Raw genomic sequence first — 20,117 nt, forward strand, 5'->3', positions numbered from 1 at the left:
TTAAGTCTCCTTGATAGATGCAACATCCATAGAAGTGTCATGCTATCTGAAGAGGTAGACCAAATCTACAAAGATTTATGCTACTTCTTTCACAGTTAGTTTCAAAGGTGCTACAAGATCCCTTTGCATACTGATATTTCAGACTAACATGGTTATATCTCTGAATTCTAAGACCTACACTTGTGATGTATACAGTATTCTTTAAAGAACATGGACATACAATTAACATGGACATACAATCTTTTGTTGTGTGCTTCCAAGTTATTTTTGACTTATGGCGACCCTAAAGCAAACCTAACATAGGGTTTTCTTGGCACGTTTCTTCAGAGGCGAGGTTTGCCATTACCATCCTCTAAAGCTAAGAGAGTGTGACTTGCCCAATGTCACCCAGTGCGTTTACATGGCAGAACTGGGATTCAAATCCTGCTTCCCCAGTGTCCTAGTCCAATGACCATAACATTACACCATGATGGTTCTCAGTCCTTTATAACCGAAACATTGTTCTGGATTACATAAATAGAGTAAATAATCTAGCTATAATATAGTATAATACAATGAAATTAATATATTTTACCATACATACTCATGTATAAGTTAAAAATTATGTCAAAAAATTGACCCAAAAAACCTGGGTCAACCTACACATGGGTCAATACGGTAACTTTGTTAGAATAAAATGGCAGTGGTGGCTGTTTGGGCTTTCCAGGCCATAGCAGTGAGAGCCAAGGGAGTGAGTACTGCTTTTACAGTAAGCTCTCCCCAGACAGACTAAGCTCTTGCCACAATCCTGACCTTTCTACACCATGGCTGAAGTCCCAAAGAGTCACTGCTATGGTAGAGAGAGGGGAAGTAGGTGTTTCTTTTAAGGTTGGCTCTTCCTGGATGAATTCTTCACCACCCACCTCCCTTCAGTTGTCTGCAGCCAGCCCCCTTTTGTCCTCCTCCTCTTCTCTCCCTTCTGTGAGGGTATAAGCGGGTTGGAGGGAGGGAGGCTGGGCAAAAGGCAGGAAACTAGCCATGGTTCTTCATCTTTAGCCTGCTTTCTCTGGCTGCTTTACCGCCTGTCTGCTCACTCGCTGTTGTTTGCAGCTGGCCTACTTGCCTCCTCCTCCCCTCCACCTTCTGTGAGGAGAGAAGCAGACCAACCACAAACAACCAAGGGAGAGAGAAAGGCTGGAAAGCAAAGCAGCCAGACAAAGCAGGCAAAAGATGAGAAACCAGCCACCTCTGCAGCCACGCTTCATTGCATTTTGCTTGCCTTCTCTGGCTGTTTCGCTGCCTGTTCGCCCATTCTCAGTTGTCTGCAGCCAGTCTGCTTATCTGCACACAGTAGGGGAAGTTGAGAAGCAAGAGACAAGCAGGCCAGTTCAAACAATGGAGAGCAGGCAGACAGGCGGCAAGGCTGGAGAAGGCAGGCAAAAGATGAGGAACCATGGTTAGAGAAGCAGATAGTTTCTTGTCTTTTTCCTGCCAGCAGTTCTTTGCTGCCTGCCTGATTGCCCACCCTCAGAGAAAATGGAGAGGAGGAAGAGGAGGAGATAAGTGAGCTGGATGCAGACAAATGTGAGTAGCCAGAGGAGCAGTGAAGAGGAGCTAGAGAAGACAAGCAAAGAAAAGACGCGGCTGGTCTTTACTATAGGAAGGGAGCTCTCACTATAGTTCATCCTGGGAGAACCTTTAAAAAGCACCAACCCCCTCTACTTCTCCGGAGGCCTTTTACAATGCCTGGAAGGAAAAATGGCAGCAACTGTGACTCTTTAGCATTTTCCCACCACAGCAGAAAAGTGACTTCTGTCCACCACAGCAGGGAAATGCCAAAAAGCCACCATGGATCCAAGAAGTCCTATGCTGAGCCCCAAAGTTTTACCCTTGACTTATGCATGGGTCATGCCAAATTCCAAAACTATAATTGAATTATTATGCAATGTGAGATTCAAAAGATATTTTAATAAAACCAAATCATTCAGATTCCTATTTTACAAGAGTCACCGTTTATCATTACAGTAATTATATAAAAATCCATGATATAAAAACTTATTTTATCATTAATTATTATGTTTAAAAGCAAAGTGACTATCCTATTAAATCTTTGGGTTTATAGTTTTAATAATCCAGTTAATAAATGTAACCTATGGATTTGGCAGCAATAACAAAAAGAAGTGTACGCATGCACATATACACATAACCTAACAGCAGATTTTTCTAGTATTCAGTCTCAGCTAATTGGACTTTTACACAATCAGACTGGCACTTGGCTGTTTTGTACCCCATTAAATGGAGAGAGATATGTGCGCATATGTGCACTTGTATGTGCACACTCACCATAACAGTTTTACACCATAATGAAAATGCCCTAGAGGGGCAGATACTTTCAAAATAGTATAAAATGGCAAGTCATATATACATTTAATACGTAATATGTTGGGAAAATACACTATAAATAAACTAAGGTCAAAAATACACTGCAAAATTAATCCAGTATGAGACTGCTTTAACTGCCCTGTGCTAGGGAATCGTAGTTTATTGTGGCACCAGAGCTGTCTGACAAGAGAAGGCTAAATGTCTCACAAAACCACAGTTCTCAGAATTCCCCATCACTGAACCAGGTAGTAGTAGTAGTAGTAGTAGTAATAACAACAACAACAACAACTTTATTACAGCCATTTGGCCAGCACGGAACCAGGTAGTTAAAACGGTCTCAAACTGGATTATTTCTGCAGTGTGTTTTGGACCTAAGACTGCTATTTTTTTAGGTTACAAAATAAAAATGGCCCACTGACTTTTAAATTCTGGAAACAAATATATTTTGTGCCTTTTCTCTCTAGCTTAATTAAACACTAATACAATAGCATCTCAGACATCAGTGCAAAAAATAAGTCAGGAAAACAACAGTAATATGATCATTAGCACTTTGCTTTTAGAAATGTTTTTCGTAAGAGTTCTGTCAGTCACCATAACTTCATATCCATAGGTTTATAGACACAATAGCAGCTCAAGCAAGGTGTCTATTGAATACTCACATTGCAGAGTTAACTACACCAAAAATGTGTCAGCGTCCTTCTGACAATGTCGTACTCCTTATTATATGTAACCCAGAAATTCAGACAAGAGATCAGATATAGTTGAAATAGCCCTAGATTCTGGGCAAGGAGTGTAGTTATTCCTTGCTAGTTTATACTGGGAGATGGGATGATGGTGGATTATAATTTATCACCTAAGAGTCAATTGTGAAGGAGGATGGGTGCTGCAGTCCAACATCATCTGGTGACCCATGCATTCATCATACCTGATTTGCAGGGGGAAATAAATATTTGCATCCTGTAAACCTATACTTGGTCACTGTGATTAATTTAACAGTAGATTATGAAGGTCTGTCACCTTGGTCCAAAATAACCATAAGGAAATGTTAAGATCAAATTGTTGTGGCCTGGCAAGACATGGCTGGAGTAGTATTCAACCAGACTCCCAAGACTCATAAACAGAACATCTGCCTCCAGGTAAAACTTGGAGTCCTGTAGCAAGATTAAAATAGACATCTGAAGTTACTGGCTAACTCAGGAACATCTCATGATAACAAAACAAGTAATAATGAAGGCAGCTCAGAGGCACAACACATGGGGCATCAAATGTGATTATTTGATTCCACCTACACTCCAGAAAGTTAGCGAACCCACACTTTGTTTGTGTTCAGAAGTATTGTTTGTCCCCATTTTAAAAAAATATAACATTCTATATCTGAACTATCAGACCAATATAATCTAATAAGGAAGACTGATTTAAAAGTAGATTGCATATTGTTTTATTAAACTATTATACATTGTTTTATTCAACTACTGGAAATCTTTATATGCAGCTCTTTTACCCACCTGTTGAAAGATTCTGTAGTTTCTCACTTTCTCCATGGATTCATCCCATACAACTAATACCTTAAAAGGGGAAAATCAGAACAACTTTTTAACCAAGCATCCTCCTGGTTAGTATAGTGTGAATACAATGAAAATGTTTAAAATAAAAAGGTACTTGCATATTTATAAACCAAGCTGCAAATCCCTACAAAATTACTACGACAAATGTAGAGAACTAGAAGACAACAACAAAAGGGGAAGAATGAGAGACCTATTCGAGAAAACAGGGGAAAGTTCAAGCCAAGGCCAGGACTCTCTATGACAATAAAAATAACATAATTCAAGACCAGGAAGGAATAAAACGATGATGGATGCAATACCCAGATGAGTTATCTAAAAGGGATGACAACATGAAGGACACATAAAACGAAGAGCCATATGAAGATGAACCCCAAGTTCTAAAAACTGAGGTGGAAGCTGCAAAAAAGGAAATGGCAAAAAACAAGACTCCAGGAGTCCAATAGAACTGTTGCAATGCACATTGACAGAGTCAACTCTAGTGCTAATCTACATACATTAACAGATACGGAAAACAAAATGATGGTTAAAAGATTGGAAGCAATCAATATACATCCCTATTAATGAAAAAGGAGATACAAGAGACTGCAGCAACTATAGAAACATAGCACTAATCTCCCATGCAAGCAAAATCATGCTCAAAATTCTGCAACATAGGCTCCAACCATACATGGAGTGAGAAATCCCAGAAGTCCAAGCAGGGTTCAGGAAAGGAAGAGGCACCAGGAATCACACTGCAAATATACGACGACTAATGCAGCATAGCAGGAAGTTACAAAAGAAAATCAGCATGTGCTTTATAGACTATAGCAAAGCCTTTGCGTAAATCATGAAAGGCTATGGAATGCCCTTAAAGACATGGGAGTGCCAGCAGGTCTGATAGTCCTAATGAGGAATCTGTAAAGACAAGAGGTTACTGTCAGGACAGAAAACAGAGAAACAGAATGGTTCCCAATTGGCAAAGGAGTCAGACAAAGCTGCATCCTATCACCCTACATATTGTAAGGAACGCAGGCTTGGACATGGAAGAGGGAGGAGTGAAAATAGGAGGAAGAAATATCAATAATCTGAGATACGCTGATGACACCATAATACTAGCAGAGAATGTCACTAAGGAAGTGCAAAGGCAGGCTTACTGTTGAACATAAAGAAAACAAAAATAATGACCACAGAGAACTTACACAAATTCAAACTAAACAATGAGAAAAGAGATAGTAAAAGAGTTCTCATATCTGTGATCAAACATTGATCAGAATGGGGGCTGCAGCCAGGAAATCAGAACTATAAAAGAACTAGAAAAGATCCTAAAATGCAAAACTCAGCACAAAAGTCAGAATCATACAGGCCATTGTATTCCCTATTAACATGTATGGACGTGAGAGCAGGACAGTGAAGAAAGAAGATAGGAGGAAAATCAACTCATTTGAGATACGGTGCTGGAGAAGAGTGGCGAGGATCCCATGGACAGCCAAAAGGACAAACAAATGGTCCTAGAGCAGATTGAGCCAGAAATATCTGTAGAAGCCAAGATGACAAGACTCTTAGACTGTCATACTTTGGACACATCATGAGAAGGCATGAACCGCTGGAAAAGACAATAATGTTAGGAAAGGTGGAGGGAAGTAGAAAGAGAGGAAGGCCACCTGCTAGATGGATAGATTTTATTAAAAAGACCACAAATATGAGTTTGCAGGAGCTGAGCAGAGCAGTGGAGGATAGGGGCCTGGAGATGTTTCATCCATAGGGTCACTATGGGTCGAGATCGACATGAAAGCAGTTAACAACAACAAATCCCTTAGCATTGCCAGACTACTTCTATCTAGTCAGCTCATTTAGTTAAGGCATATGTAGCTGGGCTCAAGCAAATGGTCTCTCTCATCATATCTAGAGTATGATTCTCTGCCGGATATCTGAAAATTGTAAGCAAAGTCTGTTCTGGTTCCTATAAATTCACCCTGACCAATAGTACAATATTAGTAAGATGGAAAAAAGAAGACAGAACTTTTCACTGGCCATGCCTGAAGAATTTAAATTTTATTTACTGCAACCTACACTTTTTCTACAAGGAACTCTATTGTACATTAGTGTGCACTAAACATCTCAGTCTAAGGAGGAGACACCTATGGATAATTACCATATGTACAGTATGTACATTAAGCTGCACTACATTAGATCTCTTATCCAATAATCTTTTCCAAGTTTGCAGAATCTGACATTTCTCTTAGAATATATTCTATTACCCTAACAGTTTTATTACCTTTCCAGTTTTTGTAGATGAATTCCTAATACAGAATAATCCATTTTTCAGATGTCCTCTGGGATTTTCAGATTTGAACAGCCTACAATTGTGTGAAACACCAAATGGTCAACTTTGGGGCAAAAGAGACCGTCCCTTTGCGCCGCCATCTTTGTGAATTGGCAAAAAACCCAAACCAAAGCCCACATTTGAAATACTGACATTATGACTACACCTGGCAACTTCTTTTTTTCAGTAATCCCACTTATTTTAAGAGCAGGATAAAAAGATTACCAAAAACATGACTGAATAAATAAATAAAACAAATAAAAATTAATGACTGATGTTTGAAGATACAACAAAACATTTGTGGTAAGAAGTCAATGTACAAGATCAAATCAATCTTAACCCTCACTGGGCCTATGGCCACAAAATTTCCACAAAAAACTACTTTCATGCTGTCAGCAGTCTTTCAGTATAATAGTTCAACATCAGCTGAGTACCGAGATTTAGCCCTTTGTCACTGTTCCAGGCATTTCCCCATTTTTCAGACTCACTTTTGCTGGTAACTCTAGGAACTGCCTATATTCCAACATGTTTGCATGGAAATAAATTTACCTTTCAATTTCAAGGGAGTCAGAGGTATTGACAAAAACAGAACTTGGTAGCTCAACCTGCATGAAAAAAAGAGCTTGTCACACAAAAGTGCTAATATCAGTGTAACAGTCCCTTGCAAAACCAATTTAATTATTATGAGTGTGGCCACCCATCTATGAAGAAGTACAGTGACACACACAAGGAAGCAATGGCAGATTTGGAAAGAGCCTTGTACTACACCTGGGGATACGGGCCCCAAGCTGGACTACCCCTAAAACGATTTCTTAGAGCTTTTAAAGGGATAAATTCAAAGAGTAAGGAGGGAACCACTACCCATTACCTGGGGATATGGCTAATCTGGTGTATCATATTTTCCACAATCAGGCAGGCTCTATAATCCAGGGTAAATGGATTATGGTGAGTAAAGAGGGAACCACCTTATTTACTATAATCCATTTATCCTGGATTATAGTGCCTGCCTGATTGTGGAGAACGTGGTACACCAGATTAGCCATATCCCCAGGTAATTCTGTGCTATGATGTGAACCAGTCTAAACTGGGAAACTCTGGTAGAAAAAGTTTTTACATCCCTGCTGTGGCTAATAAAACTGTGAGGGTTCATTCCCACTTCCATTTAAACCAGTTTGAGATTTGCCTTCGCTCTGTGTTGGTAAATAGATTCCAAAAGGTCCGTCATTCCCACTATGAAAACATATCTTTTAGATTCAATCATAGATACAATCATTTAGATGGAAAAATAATAATTGTAAGCCGCTCTGATAGCCTTTAGGGCTGAAGGGCAGGGTATAAAGAAAGAAAGAAAGAAAGAAAGAAAGAAAGAAAGAAAGATCTTTTCATTATCCCCTTGTAATCGCTTCTTTTTTTGGTATGACTGTTGTCCCCACTAGTTTGTGCTGCTTCAAAATGCATGTCAATCATCTGTGCGTCATCAGTGACATAAGTGGCAGGGAGATAGATAGATAGATAGATAGATGATAGATAGATAGATAGATAGATAGATATTTCGATTCATTGGTTTTGCAACTACTTGCCTCACTATGAGCTGCTGTCAGATTGCCCAGGTAATTGCAAGTAGTTGTAAAACCAATGAATCGAATCTTCTGCCAATTTTTGATATAAAATTGATAGAAGATTCGATTCATTGGTTTTGCAACTACTTGCCTCACTGATTACACGTAGTTGCAAAATCAATGAATCGAACCGCCTATCACTTAAAAAAAAAATCACATGCCCATAGGTCACACCACAAACACAAAGGCAGCACTGAGAAGGGGTGGTGATGGTGGATCTACCAAAAAGTGAGGAGGAATGGTAAACACCCCTCTGCCTTTAGTCCCTCCCCTCGAGAATGATGTGATTCAGATCCGTCATTCCAACTTGTTGAACATGCTTTAGAATAGATTATTTTCAAAAGAACCGCGAAAAAACTAGATCAGGAAAGAGCGGATTTTTTGTGTTTGCCTCACTTCATCATAATTGAAACTGATCACAGTAGGACTGGAACTGGTTTCAAATGGGAATGACAGTCATATAATCTGATCACCAATTCGCTTTAAATCATAGTGGGAACATGGCCTGAGTTTTTTTAAACACAGCTACTGTGTAAATTTGGTTCTCTTTCATGAGCTATTCTGCTCCTCACTGTGGGAATGAGCATGGCTAGTCATTTGAATAGAGAAACAAGTCTTTTCAGATCGCAAGAGAGGCAGAAAGAGATGTAGCTTTGAATTTTTTTGCAAGAGCTGTTGTTCTCTTGACCATACAGCTACATATCCCCCACCAAGAGCATTTAGTCCTAAGCATCCTTTCTTAGTGGATTTCATTTCTCACCCAGTAAAAATGATGATGGTGGTGGTGGTGATGGTGATGATATCAGTAAGTACAGTTAAGGACCATCTAACATTTTACCCAGCAGCTCTAAGGGCCAACTACATCAAAGTTTCTGGAGTCACAAGAAATGAATCAATATGCCTGCAGATATGCCTTACTTTTTCATAGTCGTCATCTGAATCTTCTCCAGATAACTTTGATTTTGAAGGTAAGGCTGGTTTTTCAAATGAAGAGTTTCGGAAACTTTGTCCGTCTGGAGATGATCTCCTAGGAAAGTTAGAACATAAACTGAAATTAGAAAAGATGTGTCACACCAATAAAATAGTACATGATGCACATGAACTGAGCCCTAGACAGATGTTTGAGACTGAAAATTCATACATATGAACTAAGAGTCCAATACATTCAACATATACGTGACACATCTCTTGTAGCTGCACATTGCAAGTAAAGATTGGTAAAAGAGAGCAATGTGTTTTCTAACTATTGAGAACTGCCTAGAGCTCTTGTATTCCTGGCAACATACATGATAACAGTTTATTTAAGCCAAGATAGGCAACTTGGTATTCTCCAAATGTTTTAGACAACACCTTCTGCAATTCCTTGCAGGCCATGTTGGCTAAAATTTGTGGGGTGGGGGTAGTCTGAACATTCAAAGAGCACTACATTCCCTACCTATGATAAAAGCAAAATGATTAAATGTAACTGAAGTAAAACAGCATTAAGGAGTTATCAAACTGTTTAATATGAATGTTTACATATAGCAGAGGGCAATTAAACAATTTTGTTAAAATCCCTTCAAATGTGCTTCGTCAAATGAAAATTAAAGATGGCTACTTCCTTCTTCTAATTTCTATTCATCATACTGGTCAACTGACATAAGGCTGAAGTTTGAGATTAGAGGGAATGGTTTTAAAATTCATATATGTAATGATAGGCAGACTGCAAACATTATTTTAGGCAGGTAACAGTGCAAGTTATTTGCAAGGGTGCTCCGGACAATTGAGTCCAAGACCATGGGTCTGAAGAAAGGGCAAAATCATCTCTATCACATAACTGAAGTAACATCAGTATCCTGTGTGAAAATAAATTCCAACTTACTGTGAAGGGAAAGGCTTTTCTGGTTTGGACACAGGCACAGGTGGTTTGTCCCTAGACACCTGAGAGTTAGATAGCACTTTTGATGTCAGCAGTCCAGGCTTATCTTGTTTTCTTGGTTCTTTTATATTCATTGTATTCAGGCTCCACTGTGATAATTTGGGCTTGCTACTTGGCAATGGAGGTGGGGCTTCTGCAGAAAGTTTTAACCCTTTAAGCTTCCCACATTCTTTGGCTATAGGTAACACATGGGCTTTTGGCAGACAAGCAGCTGATACAGAACAAGTTTCTGTGAAGGAGATGTGCTTTTTAACTGAAGAAACTGGAGGTACTGGTGGTCCCCGGCCACTTGTTTGCGGACATGTTGAGTGGGCTTTTTTATTATGCTGTGCTTGGTAGTTAAAAGGAAATTCTCCTCTCATACTGAGAACAAAATCAGGTCTAATATCAGGCAAACTGCTTTTCAGTGGTGGCAGTGGTGGAAGCACAGCCACACTGGATTTGCCAGAAAATGAGTGTGCCTTCATCTCTAAACAAGAAATTCTTCCCATTTGAGGAACTGGAGGGAGTGGGTATTTTGGTGGAAAGAGGTTTTCATCTGCTAAAAAAAAATTACAAACAAATAAAGAATTAAATGAAAGTCTCTCTTGCAGACAGTATGACAACAGAACAAGGAATCGATGGAATAAATAGAAAAAAGGGGTGTCTGGAAAAACCCAAACCACAAAAATTAAGAAATGGATGGCACTGGAGCTCATTTAGTATATAATGCAGACCAGTTGGGGTAAGGAAAGAGATCACATATACACATTTATTACTCATCAATTCACCCATTCAACTCAAATGCCCATTTAGGATGTTAACTGTTTAGTATTTATGCAAGACACTTTAGGCTGCATCCCTGAATAATAGCTGTACAATATGTAATTTCAGTGATCAGACTGTAAGCAAGTTTGATACTCAATTGTTACAGGCAGTTTTTAAAATCTAAGAGGCCAACTCAACAACCAGTTTCTCTCTATGTCTGTCTCACACATACATCATACCCTTGTGGACGTTCATGAACCATTTAAGAAGAATCACTCTTTCAAGAGATACTGTTGACTTAGCATCCTAGATGGATTCTGCAGATGGATATAGCCTTCAGGATGCAGAAAGTGATATATTCTATATGTTCATGCAATTAAGAAAGAACTAGAAAAGATCCTAAAATGTAAAGATATACAACTGAGCACTAAAGTTAGAATCATACATTGCCATACCTTATTACCATGTACAGATGTGAGAGCTGGACAGAGAGGAAAGAGGATAGGAAAACATCAATTCATTTGAAATGTGGGACTGGAGAAGAGTGCTGAGAATACCATGAACAGCCCAAAAAACAAACAAATGTGTCCTAGAACAAATCAAAATAAAGGCTCCTTGGAAGCCAAGATGACAAAGCTGAGGTTGCTGTATTTTAAGTAACTTTCTTTTATTGTATTACACTTGGTGAATTTCTGGTTACTTCATGGAAGACCAACAACAGGAAATTCAGATATTTAAAGACCTCCCCCCACAAATACTAAGAAGGAAAGATTATTCAAAATTGATACAATTTCTTCAACAAAGCAAGATACAATATAAATGGGGGAAATTGGAGGGAGTTATCTTTACAATAGACAGAATTTTTTTTATAATCAATACCATAGAAAAAGCAAAGAATTTTCTAAGAAACTACAATGGCCACAAAAAAGAATCACCGGAGCAAGAAAATCTTACAAAAACACTGAAAGAAAATAGACTGCAGAAGCAAAGAGAAACACACAGAATAAGAAGGAAATCAGAATCCAACCTATTTGAATTATTTAATTCAAGAAAATCCTGTGATAGGTCACACTTAGGGTCTGCCGTGTATCAGAAATGACTTGAAAGCACAGAACCACAAAATGGAACAGGACTGGATCCAGAAAGTTCTGGAATGCTGTGAGACGACTAAGACCATCGGAAAACATATATTTCCTATGGTCTTAGGAACAGAGACACCACTCCAATATGGTTGGGGGTCACCACAACATGAGGAACTGTATTAAAGGGTTGCGACATTAGAAAGGTTGGGAACCAATGATCTAAAAGGAGCACCAATATGTACTCTCTCTGCTGCAGCACCTATTCTGAAATTTTTGAATGCCTGGGAAGGAAACTGGTGGCAGTAGCAGCTTTTTCATGTTTCCCCTCAAAGAAGCACCAAAAAAAATCCCTTGAAGGATAAAAATTAAAAGCTATAATCACTACTAATTTAATCATTAAACTTTTTCTTTGCCATTTCATCCTTTTTCACATGTGCTCACTTTATTAGCCCTGCCTGTGCCTGATCACCTCTGCCACATATCACACAGCCGTTATTTACCGTAGTTCCCTCCTCATCCATCCAGCCTTTAGGGTGAGCACAGTTATGCTGGTCAGAATTTTGTAAGTTCTCTGGCATCACTTTCCTTTGCTTTGTCCTTTACATCCTTTGTTACATACCCCTAAATTTTATCCTTGACTTATCCACAGGTCCTATCAAAATCCCTAATTTTGGTTCTAAAACACACGAGAAAAAGTATATATGGTTGAGTATACATGGTAATTAGAGAGTGATAGATAAGCAGTGCCTGAAATGTTCAGGGAAAACTTAGAACACCACTGATTTGCAAATGGGATAATTTACACACCCATCCATACAAATAATGAAATCAAATGCCACCCTGATTCTTGTTGGTTAGATTCAACTAGAATAGATCCATTGAACTAATTGCTGTGTGGTGACATAACTCTACAGCTCTACGATTCAATGATTCTATGAGGGAATATAAGGTCTGATTCTATGTATCTACTCTGTTTGGTAACTAGCAATAGGATTCAGGACAATGACATCCCTTTAGCAGTACCATCACCTTGCGAAAAACAGGGTACGCTGTCACAATGTCTTTCACTATAGAGATGGAAATTGTTGTTATGGATCAGGCTAGATGAACCGCAGTCCTGGTGCTATATGCAGTCCTCAAGCCTGCTTTTGCAGTCTTGGGCCCTGACTACCTTTATTTTGGATACCTTCACTCTTTAGGAAGCCTCGAGGTGTGGCAATCCACCTCCTTAATTGGTCACATTAACATTTTTTTAAAATCCATTTTTCAAAATCAGAAGTAACTTCTGTTGCTCATCCCTATTATATATACTCTTCTCATTAACAAAGCAGGGCTCTTCTACACCACCAAGTAACTTACTATCACAGATTTCTTTAGAACTTTGCACCATGCAAATATTTTTCTCAAATCAAATTTCTACAAACATTAATTTGGTTTCCAGGAAGATGTAACTTCCTAGTTTCTCATACCTTCACATTTCACACAGTCTGAATTATCTGGCAGTAAATATTCATCGTCTTCATCCTGGTCATAATCTGAAAATGAATATAGTATGAAATACATTACAGTTAGATTGTTTGGCATGTGTTGATGGTTCTACAGGAGCAGGAATTTGTGCACAATTATAAGCACACAATCTTTCACAGTACACAGTTTTAGCACTATAATTTATAGCACACTAAACAATATAGCACTTTCACACCCATGCTTCTATGATAAGTGATTTAAAATGAGCACTTTCACTTTAAAACAGGTGCATCTAGCAGCAAATACCTCACTTTAAAATGGAGGTGCTCTGCTTTATCACTATACTAGAAGAATAATGCCATATAGTGAAACCACTGGCATCCTTTGAGACATTGATTATTGGAGCACCAGAAGAACTTCTTCCAAAAGTTGTGAGAGCCTAGTAAATTTGCCCATGCTGAAAGCACTAGACAAGTATGGTGAAATTGACAGGAGATTAATGAAGTGTAATGGAGAACGGCAACTAACAACGTATTTTTATATGAGTTGTAAAAACATCTCATCTTTTAGGACAGGACACATTTTGTAACACATACATGTGTTACAATGTATAAAGCATGTGTTACAATGTGTGTGTACATTTGGATATATAGATGTTTAGGCTGCATCTGTGTGTGTGACCGTGCGGGCGCACACACGCACACACACACTAGTTTAGGCTGAACATATGGAAAGTTACACTGAAATCTTGGTGTAATCTATTTATGCAAATTCGTGAAAGCTAGTAGTTTTCTGATTTAACATCTTCAATTTGTTCTACTATGTTTTTGAATCGTTATATTTTTGCATGGTATCATACAATTAATTTTTTTTTAACCATCAAGTCAATCACTTCTAAAATTTTGCTGCCAACACTACAGTGCAGGAATATAACATCATGGACTTCGGATATGGTCTCTGGAAGTTCCCATCCCTGTTTTTTTTTTAAAGTATTATAAATGGGTTCAAATTTTAACAGTGTCCTATGACACTGACCTCAAGACAGCCATTTTTGAAAAAGTTCCAGCAGTGATTCCAGGGGAAACAGTTGAACAAGAATTAATCAAAATGAATCAGATCTGTCTCCTATGACTTCAATAGAGATTAAGGTCCAAAACACACTGCAGAAATAATCCAGTTTGAGACCACTTTAACTTCCCTGGCCCAGTACGAAGGAATCCAGAGAATTGTAGTTTGACGTGGCACCAGAGGTCTCTGACAGAGAAGGCTAACTATCTCACAAAACTACAGTTCCCAGAATTCCCTAGCATTGAGCAAAGGTAGTTAAAGTGGTCTCAAAGTGGATTATTTCTGTAGTGTGTTTTGGACCTAAAACTGTATAATGAGTTCGTCAGTGCGAGAATGTCTCTGTGTTATCATCCACATACTGTTTTGTTAATGAGGACTGGTAAATAAATTATCTCTTTCTGTAGGCTTTAATTTCAGTTACGTCTGATCCTTCAATTTTAATTCCATCCACTCAATTTAGCTTGTATTTGGCTAATTACCAACCAAGTCAATTGCTCCCTTTTCTCCTAGACAACAACCCTAGAACCAACTGCTGCATCACTGCATCCCAACCGTCTGCCCTTCCCCTGTTTATCATCACTGCCCCCTGCTACCCCTTTTTTATTCACCTGGATCTTTCTACTTCTCCCAAGGGGCGGTACCATCCACTGTGGAAATCAATAAACTAAGGTTCCATGCACCTGATGGAGTGGACATTGGCCACAATGAACATTGTTAATCTTTATGGTGCCATTAGATTTTTGTTGTTGTTTTTCTTTATACTGAAAGGATCTTTCAAAATTACGTTCTTACCTGAATTTTCTATTGAATGCTGAGAGTAATGTATATTAACAGGTTGTTCTACTGAGCCATAGAAACTGTCAACATCTGAACCAGAGTCACTAGAAACACAGAGGAAGATTTTAGTTACAGTTTTGCACACTAGTTATGGAATTTATGGGAATAGTCAGTGTAGAGCACTTTGGTTTGAATCTTAGTGGTTAGTCCCAAATTAGAGTAGACTCACTGAATCAATTACTGAATGGTAAATCAATGTTTGCTAAATCATCCTGATTCATGTTTAGTTGGAACTAACTATAGAATTCAATCCAGTAATTACAGATATGTGAAGCACGCATAAAACAACTTCTAATTACATATAATGATAAAACGGAATAGCTCTAAAGAGAGAAATGGTTGTTTCAGACTTGATAGCAGGGCTGGGTTAAGTGCCACCGCTGAGCCCTTTTCTGCACATCCCAGTAATCCCTAGAATTTTTATTTTTAAAAAACATTAACATCAAAGGATGTCACAATTTGATGTCAAAATTAGGTGACAAATTGCTAAATGTACTATAGACCATAGGAAAATGAACTAACCACATTACGTTCATATTATTGCTAATAGGATAGGATAATCAATTTCAAAGTAAATTCAGGTGCTTTTAATTCAATATCAGTAGTCACTATGGGATTTTATTTGTTAATGAATGGGGGATTTTAAAACATATGTTTAATAATTTAATAAGGAATTATTTGCATTACTTTCATCTAAATTTTAATCTACCGTATTTTCAATATATGTAGCTAGTTTTCATGTATGTTACCTTTAAAAGACCCTTAAAAATGGGGAAAACAATAATAAGTGGCACTTTTGAGTACTTTGCCAGCCTGAAAAGTAGGCCCTTGCCCTGTAGCATTTGCCCTCTATGCTTTAAAGCAAGAGTTCAGAATCAAGATTACATAAGATTATAACTGTTATATCAATACACTGCAGATAAGTACTCATTACACCAGTGAAAAATACTGAACTCACCCCTAAGCCAGTGCTGAGTTCTCATGACATATGGCTACTTTCCGGGAGGTACTGTGTTTTTTGGCCCTTATCCCAACTTTGCCCAAAACAAAGCAAAGTTAGGGATCTCAAGTTTGTTGTGCATGTGGACAGCTGGATCGCATCCCATTCAGCCTAATCCATCTTTCCACATGCCAAGAGGTATGTCATCCCCCTTTCCCATGCTGAACATCACAGGGAACGAGGATGGCCTGTTTTTGTAGTTGCTGCCTCTGCTTCCTCACAGGCACGAGCTCTGTTGTTAAGGCTGTTCCAGCATGTCATCATTTCTGCTACGATCAGAATGGAGTCTCTGTGTGATAAATGAGGAGAGGTAGAGCAATTCCCTCCTTGTTGATCACATGGCAGGGTGTCCTATTCTGACCTCAGCAGAAGCAACAGTGACAGCCAAGCTCTCACAGGGAGCTGTTTTGCCAATAAGGTTGCAGTGGTGACAGCAGCAGCATTCAGGAGCTGGGGCTGGTGGGGCAGATATGATGTCCCAGTTGGCCTATGCACACAACAATGTGGCATCACACTGGATTTATCCCAGTGCCATGACAGTCAGTCCAGACTGGCCCCAGATTAAGCAGTTCATGTAGACATGTCTAAAGCCACGTCTTTGATGCTAATAGTTAGTCCAATATCTATCCAACACAAATTTCCAGTATGATCAGATTTACAATTTTGTAAGTACAATGAGCCCTTGGTATCTGTTGGGTCCAGGATCCCCCATGGATACCCAGATCCATGGATGCTCAAATCCCATTAAATAGTATGGCACAATAAAATGGTGGTGTTTAGATAAAATGGCACAATCAAGGTTTGCTCCTTAGAATTTATATTTTTAGAAAATATTTCAAAGCCATGGATACTTGAATCCATGGATAAAAAGTCTGTGGATAAGGAGGGTTTACTGTAGTTCATCTGAATGCTAAAGCTTTGAAAAATGTTAAAACTTTACAGATAAGGATAAGGAGAAAAGAAAAACGCCTCTTAACTGTAGGGCAAAACAATTATCTTGAAGTAGATTAATATTTATACCTAAGATATCAATAGAAAGAGGAATTGATATTCTACATGTTTTTTAAAAGTGTTGTTGATGGTCCTTCTGCTGTTGATGAGCCCTGCAATTGCTACAAGTTATAGTTCAATAATAATAATTCAAAATCCCATCAGTTTCAAGTATAGAAGGAAGTTTCTTTACAAAGAACTGCTCAGTGTTAGTCAGAGGAATGATAAGGCACACACTTGTGTCAGGAGCTGCAGACCTTAAATCAGGGACAGCTTCCTTCTTCTCATGGTAGTGATCTATTTCCTTCCTAAGTGAGGTCATCCAGTCCTGCAAGACAATAATCAGCATTTATTCTGCAGAAAAAGCAAAAAAAATTTAAAATGCACATTTTCAGATAGAACGGCTAACAGTTATTATCTATGTAATATTTCATGCAATACTATACTACTACTTAATCCATGCAATTAGACTGTAATGTAATCTAATAGCAATTGTTGAGATGTTATGTTATATAATTTCATATTTACAAAGCAAATATACATGTAAAAAATTATGCAGAGAAGAATGGGATACATATCTGTAACTGCTGCTGCACAGAGACCACCACAGAACCTTCAATTGCTGAGTAGTTTTTGGCAGTAACCCCTCTTCCCCCCCATGCATGTATACTCTAGCACTTCAAAGCTAGTCCCTTCAGTTTAATAGTGTGCTGAAATAGCTATGGAGGACAAGAAGAGGAGACAGTTTCTGACTGTGTGAGCTCACTGTGTGGAGAAGACGGCAAAATGCTAACAGAAGACAGAGAAAAGGCAGAATTACTCAACACCCTCTTTGCTTCAGTCTTCTCAGAAAAGGCAAAGGGTGCTCAACTTGAGGAAAATGGAGCACAGGACAGAATAGGGGAATTTCAGCACAGAATAAGTAAAGAGATAGTACAGGAATACCTGGTTAATGTAAATGAATATAAGTCTCCAGGACCAGATGAACTACATCCAAGAATATTAAAAGAACTGCAAATGTAATATCAGAGGCATTGGAAATAATATTTGAGAACTCCTGGAGAACAGGAGAAATCCCAGCAGACTGGAGGAGGGCAAACGCTATCCCAATCTTCAAAAAGGGAAAAAAAGAGGATCCCACCAATTATCATCCAGTTAGTCTGACATCAATCCCAGGAAAGATTCTGGAGCAGATCATTAAACAGAGAGTCTGTGAACATCTAGAAGGCAATGCCATAATCACAAAAAGTCAACATGGGTTTCAGAGAAAGAGGTCATGCCAGACAAACCTGATCTCTCTTTTTGATAAAATTACCAGCTTGTTAGATGAAGGGAATGCTGTGGATATAGTATATCTTGATTTCAGTAAGGCCTTTGACAGGGTTCCCCATGACATTCTTGCAAACAAGCTAGTTAAATGTGGGCTAGACAAAGTAACTGTTACATGGATTCGTAATTGGTTGACCGGTCGAACCCAAAGGGTGCTCAACAGTGGCTCCTTTTCATCCTGGGGCAAAGTTCAACATCTTTATCAATGACTTGGATGACAGAATTGAGGGTATACTTATCAAATATGCAGATGACACCAAATTAGGAGGCATACCTAAAACCCCAGAGGACAGGATCAAACTTCAGAATGACCTTAATAGATTAAAAAGTTGGGCCAAAGGTAACAAAATGAATTCCAACAGGGAGAAATGTGAGATATAGGATGGGTGACACCTGGCTGAACGAGACTACATGTGAAAGGGATCTGGGAGTCCAAGTAGATGACAAATTGAACATGAGTTAACAATGCGGTGCGGCAGCTAACAAGGCCAATGTGATTTTAGGCTGCATCAATAGAAGTATAGTGTCTAGATCAAGGGAAGTAATAGTGCCACTCCATTCTGCTCTGGTCAGGCCCCACCTGGAATATTGTGTCCAGTTCTGGGCACCACAATTTAAAAAGGATGTTGAGAAACTGTAGCGTGTCTAAAGGAGGGTGACTAAAATGGTGAAGGGTCTGGAAACCATGCCCTATGAGGAACGACTTAGGGAGCTGGGGATGTTTAGCCTGGAGAAGAGAAGGTTAAGAGGTGATATGATAGCCCTGTTTAAATACTTGAAGGGATGTCACACTGAGGAGGGAGCAAGCTTGTTTTCTGCTGCTCCAGAGACTAGAACATGGAACAGTGGATGCAAACTGTAGGAAAAGAGATTCCACCTCAACATTAGGAGGAACTTCTTGACAGTAAGGGCTGTCCAACAGTGGAAGCACTCCCTTGGAGTGTAGTGGAATCTCCCTCCTTGGAGGTCCTTAAACAGAGGCTGGATGGCCAGATTCCCCTTTTTGAAGATGGGGATGACGTTTGCCCTCCTCCAGTCTGCTGGCACTTCTCCTGTTCTCCAGGAGTTTTCAAAGATTAGTGCCAATGGCTCCGATATTACATTTGCCAGCTCTTTTAATACCCTTGGATGTAGTTCCTCTGGTCCTGGAGACTTAAATACATTTAGATTAACAAGGTATTCCTCTACTCTTTACTTATTTTGTGCTGAAATTCCCCTATTCTGTCTTCTGCTCCATTATCCTCAGGTTGAGCACTCTTTTCCTTTGCTGAGAACACTGAGGCAAAGAAAGTGTTGAGTAATTCTGCCTTTTCTCTGTCTTCTGTTATCTTCGCCACGGAGTAGCCCTACCATTTCCTCCTTCCTCCGTTTGTTGCGAACATATCCAAAAAAGCGCTTTTTATTGTTTTTAACCTCTCTAGCAAGCCTGAGTTCATTCTTCGCTTTAGCTTTTCTGACTTTACTCCTACATGTGCTTGCTATTTGTTTGAATTCCTCTTTGGGGATTTCCCCATTTTTCCATTTCTTATACATGCTCTGTTTAAAAGTTAGCTCAGTTGAAAGTTCCTTAGTCATCCATCCTGGTTTCTTGAAACACCTCCCATTTTCCTTCCTCACTGGAACTGTTTGAAATTGTGCCTTCAGTATCTCCCTTTTGAGAAACTCCCATCCACCCTGAACTCCCTTCTCTTTTAGTATTCCTGACCATGGGATCACCCCCAGTATTCTTCTCGGTTTACTAAAATCCGCTCTCCTAAAATCTAGAAGGCATGTCTGACTATGCCTGTCTTCTCCTTTCCATTCTATAACAAACTCCAGGAGAACATGGTCAC

General features: G+C 39.0%; 1 protein-coding gene across 5 annotated transcripts in view; it reads right to left on the minus strand.

Annotated features, from left to right (window-relative positions):
• Positions 1-2,655: 2,655 nt before the first annotated feature.
• The window catches only part of SH3BP2 (SH3 domain binding protein 2), a 43,918-nt gene continuing 26,456 nt past the window's right edge, over positions 2,656-20,117 (minus strand). For 3 of the 5 annotated variants that reach the window (XM_042469950.1, XM_042469948.1, XM_042469951.1), the window contains 9 exons: positions 17,214-17,284; positions 14,922-15,010; positions 13,064-13,129; positions 9,709-10,306; positions 8,766-8,874; positions 6,778-6,833; positions 6,181-6,262; positions 3,867-3,926; positions 2,656-3,512 (listed from right to left, as the gene is read on the minus strand). In XM_042469950.1, the coding sequence (XP_042325884.1) occupies positions 3,375-3,512; positions 3,867-3,926; positions 6,181-6,262; positions 6,778-6,833; positions 8,766-8,874; positions 9,709-10,306; positions 13,064-13,129; positions 14,922-15,010; positions 17,214-17,284 (1,269 nt within the window). In that variant the 3' untranslated portion in view covers positions 2,656-3,374. Of the gene's footprint in view, positions 3,513-3,866; positions 3,927-6,180; positions 6,263-6,777; positions 6,834-8,765; positions 8,875-9,708; positions 10,307-13,063; positions 13,130-14,921; positions 15,011-17,213; positions 17,285-20,117 lie in introns of those variants that run through there. The other 2 variants (XM_042469949.1, XM_042469952.1) reach the window with 2 other exon arrangements.

This window comes from Sceloporus undulatus, chromosome 5, assembly GCF_019175285.1.
Source record: "Sceloporus undulatus isolate JIND9_A2432 ecotype Alabama chromosome 5, SceUnd_v1.1, whole genome shotgun sequence".
Classification (NCBI taxonomy): domain Eukaryota; kingdom Metazoa; phylum Chordata; class Lepidosauria; order Squamata; family Phrynosomatidae; genus Sceloporus; species Sceloporus undulatus.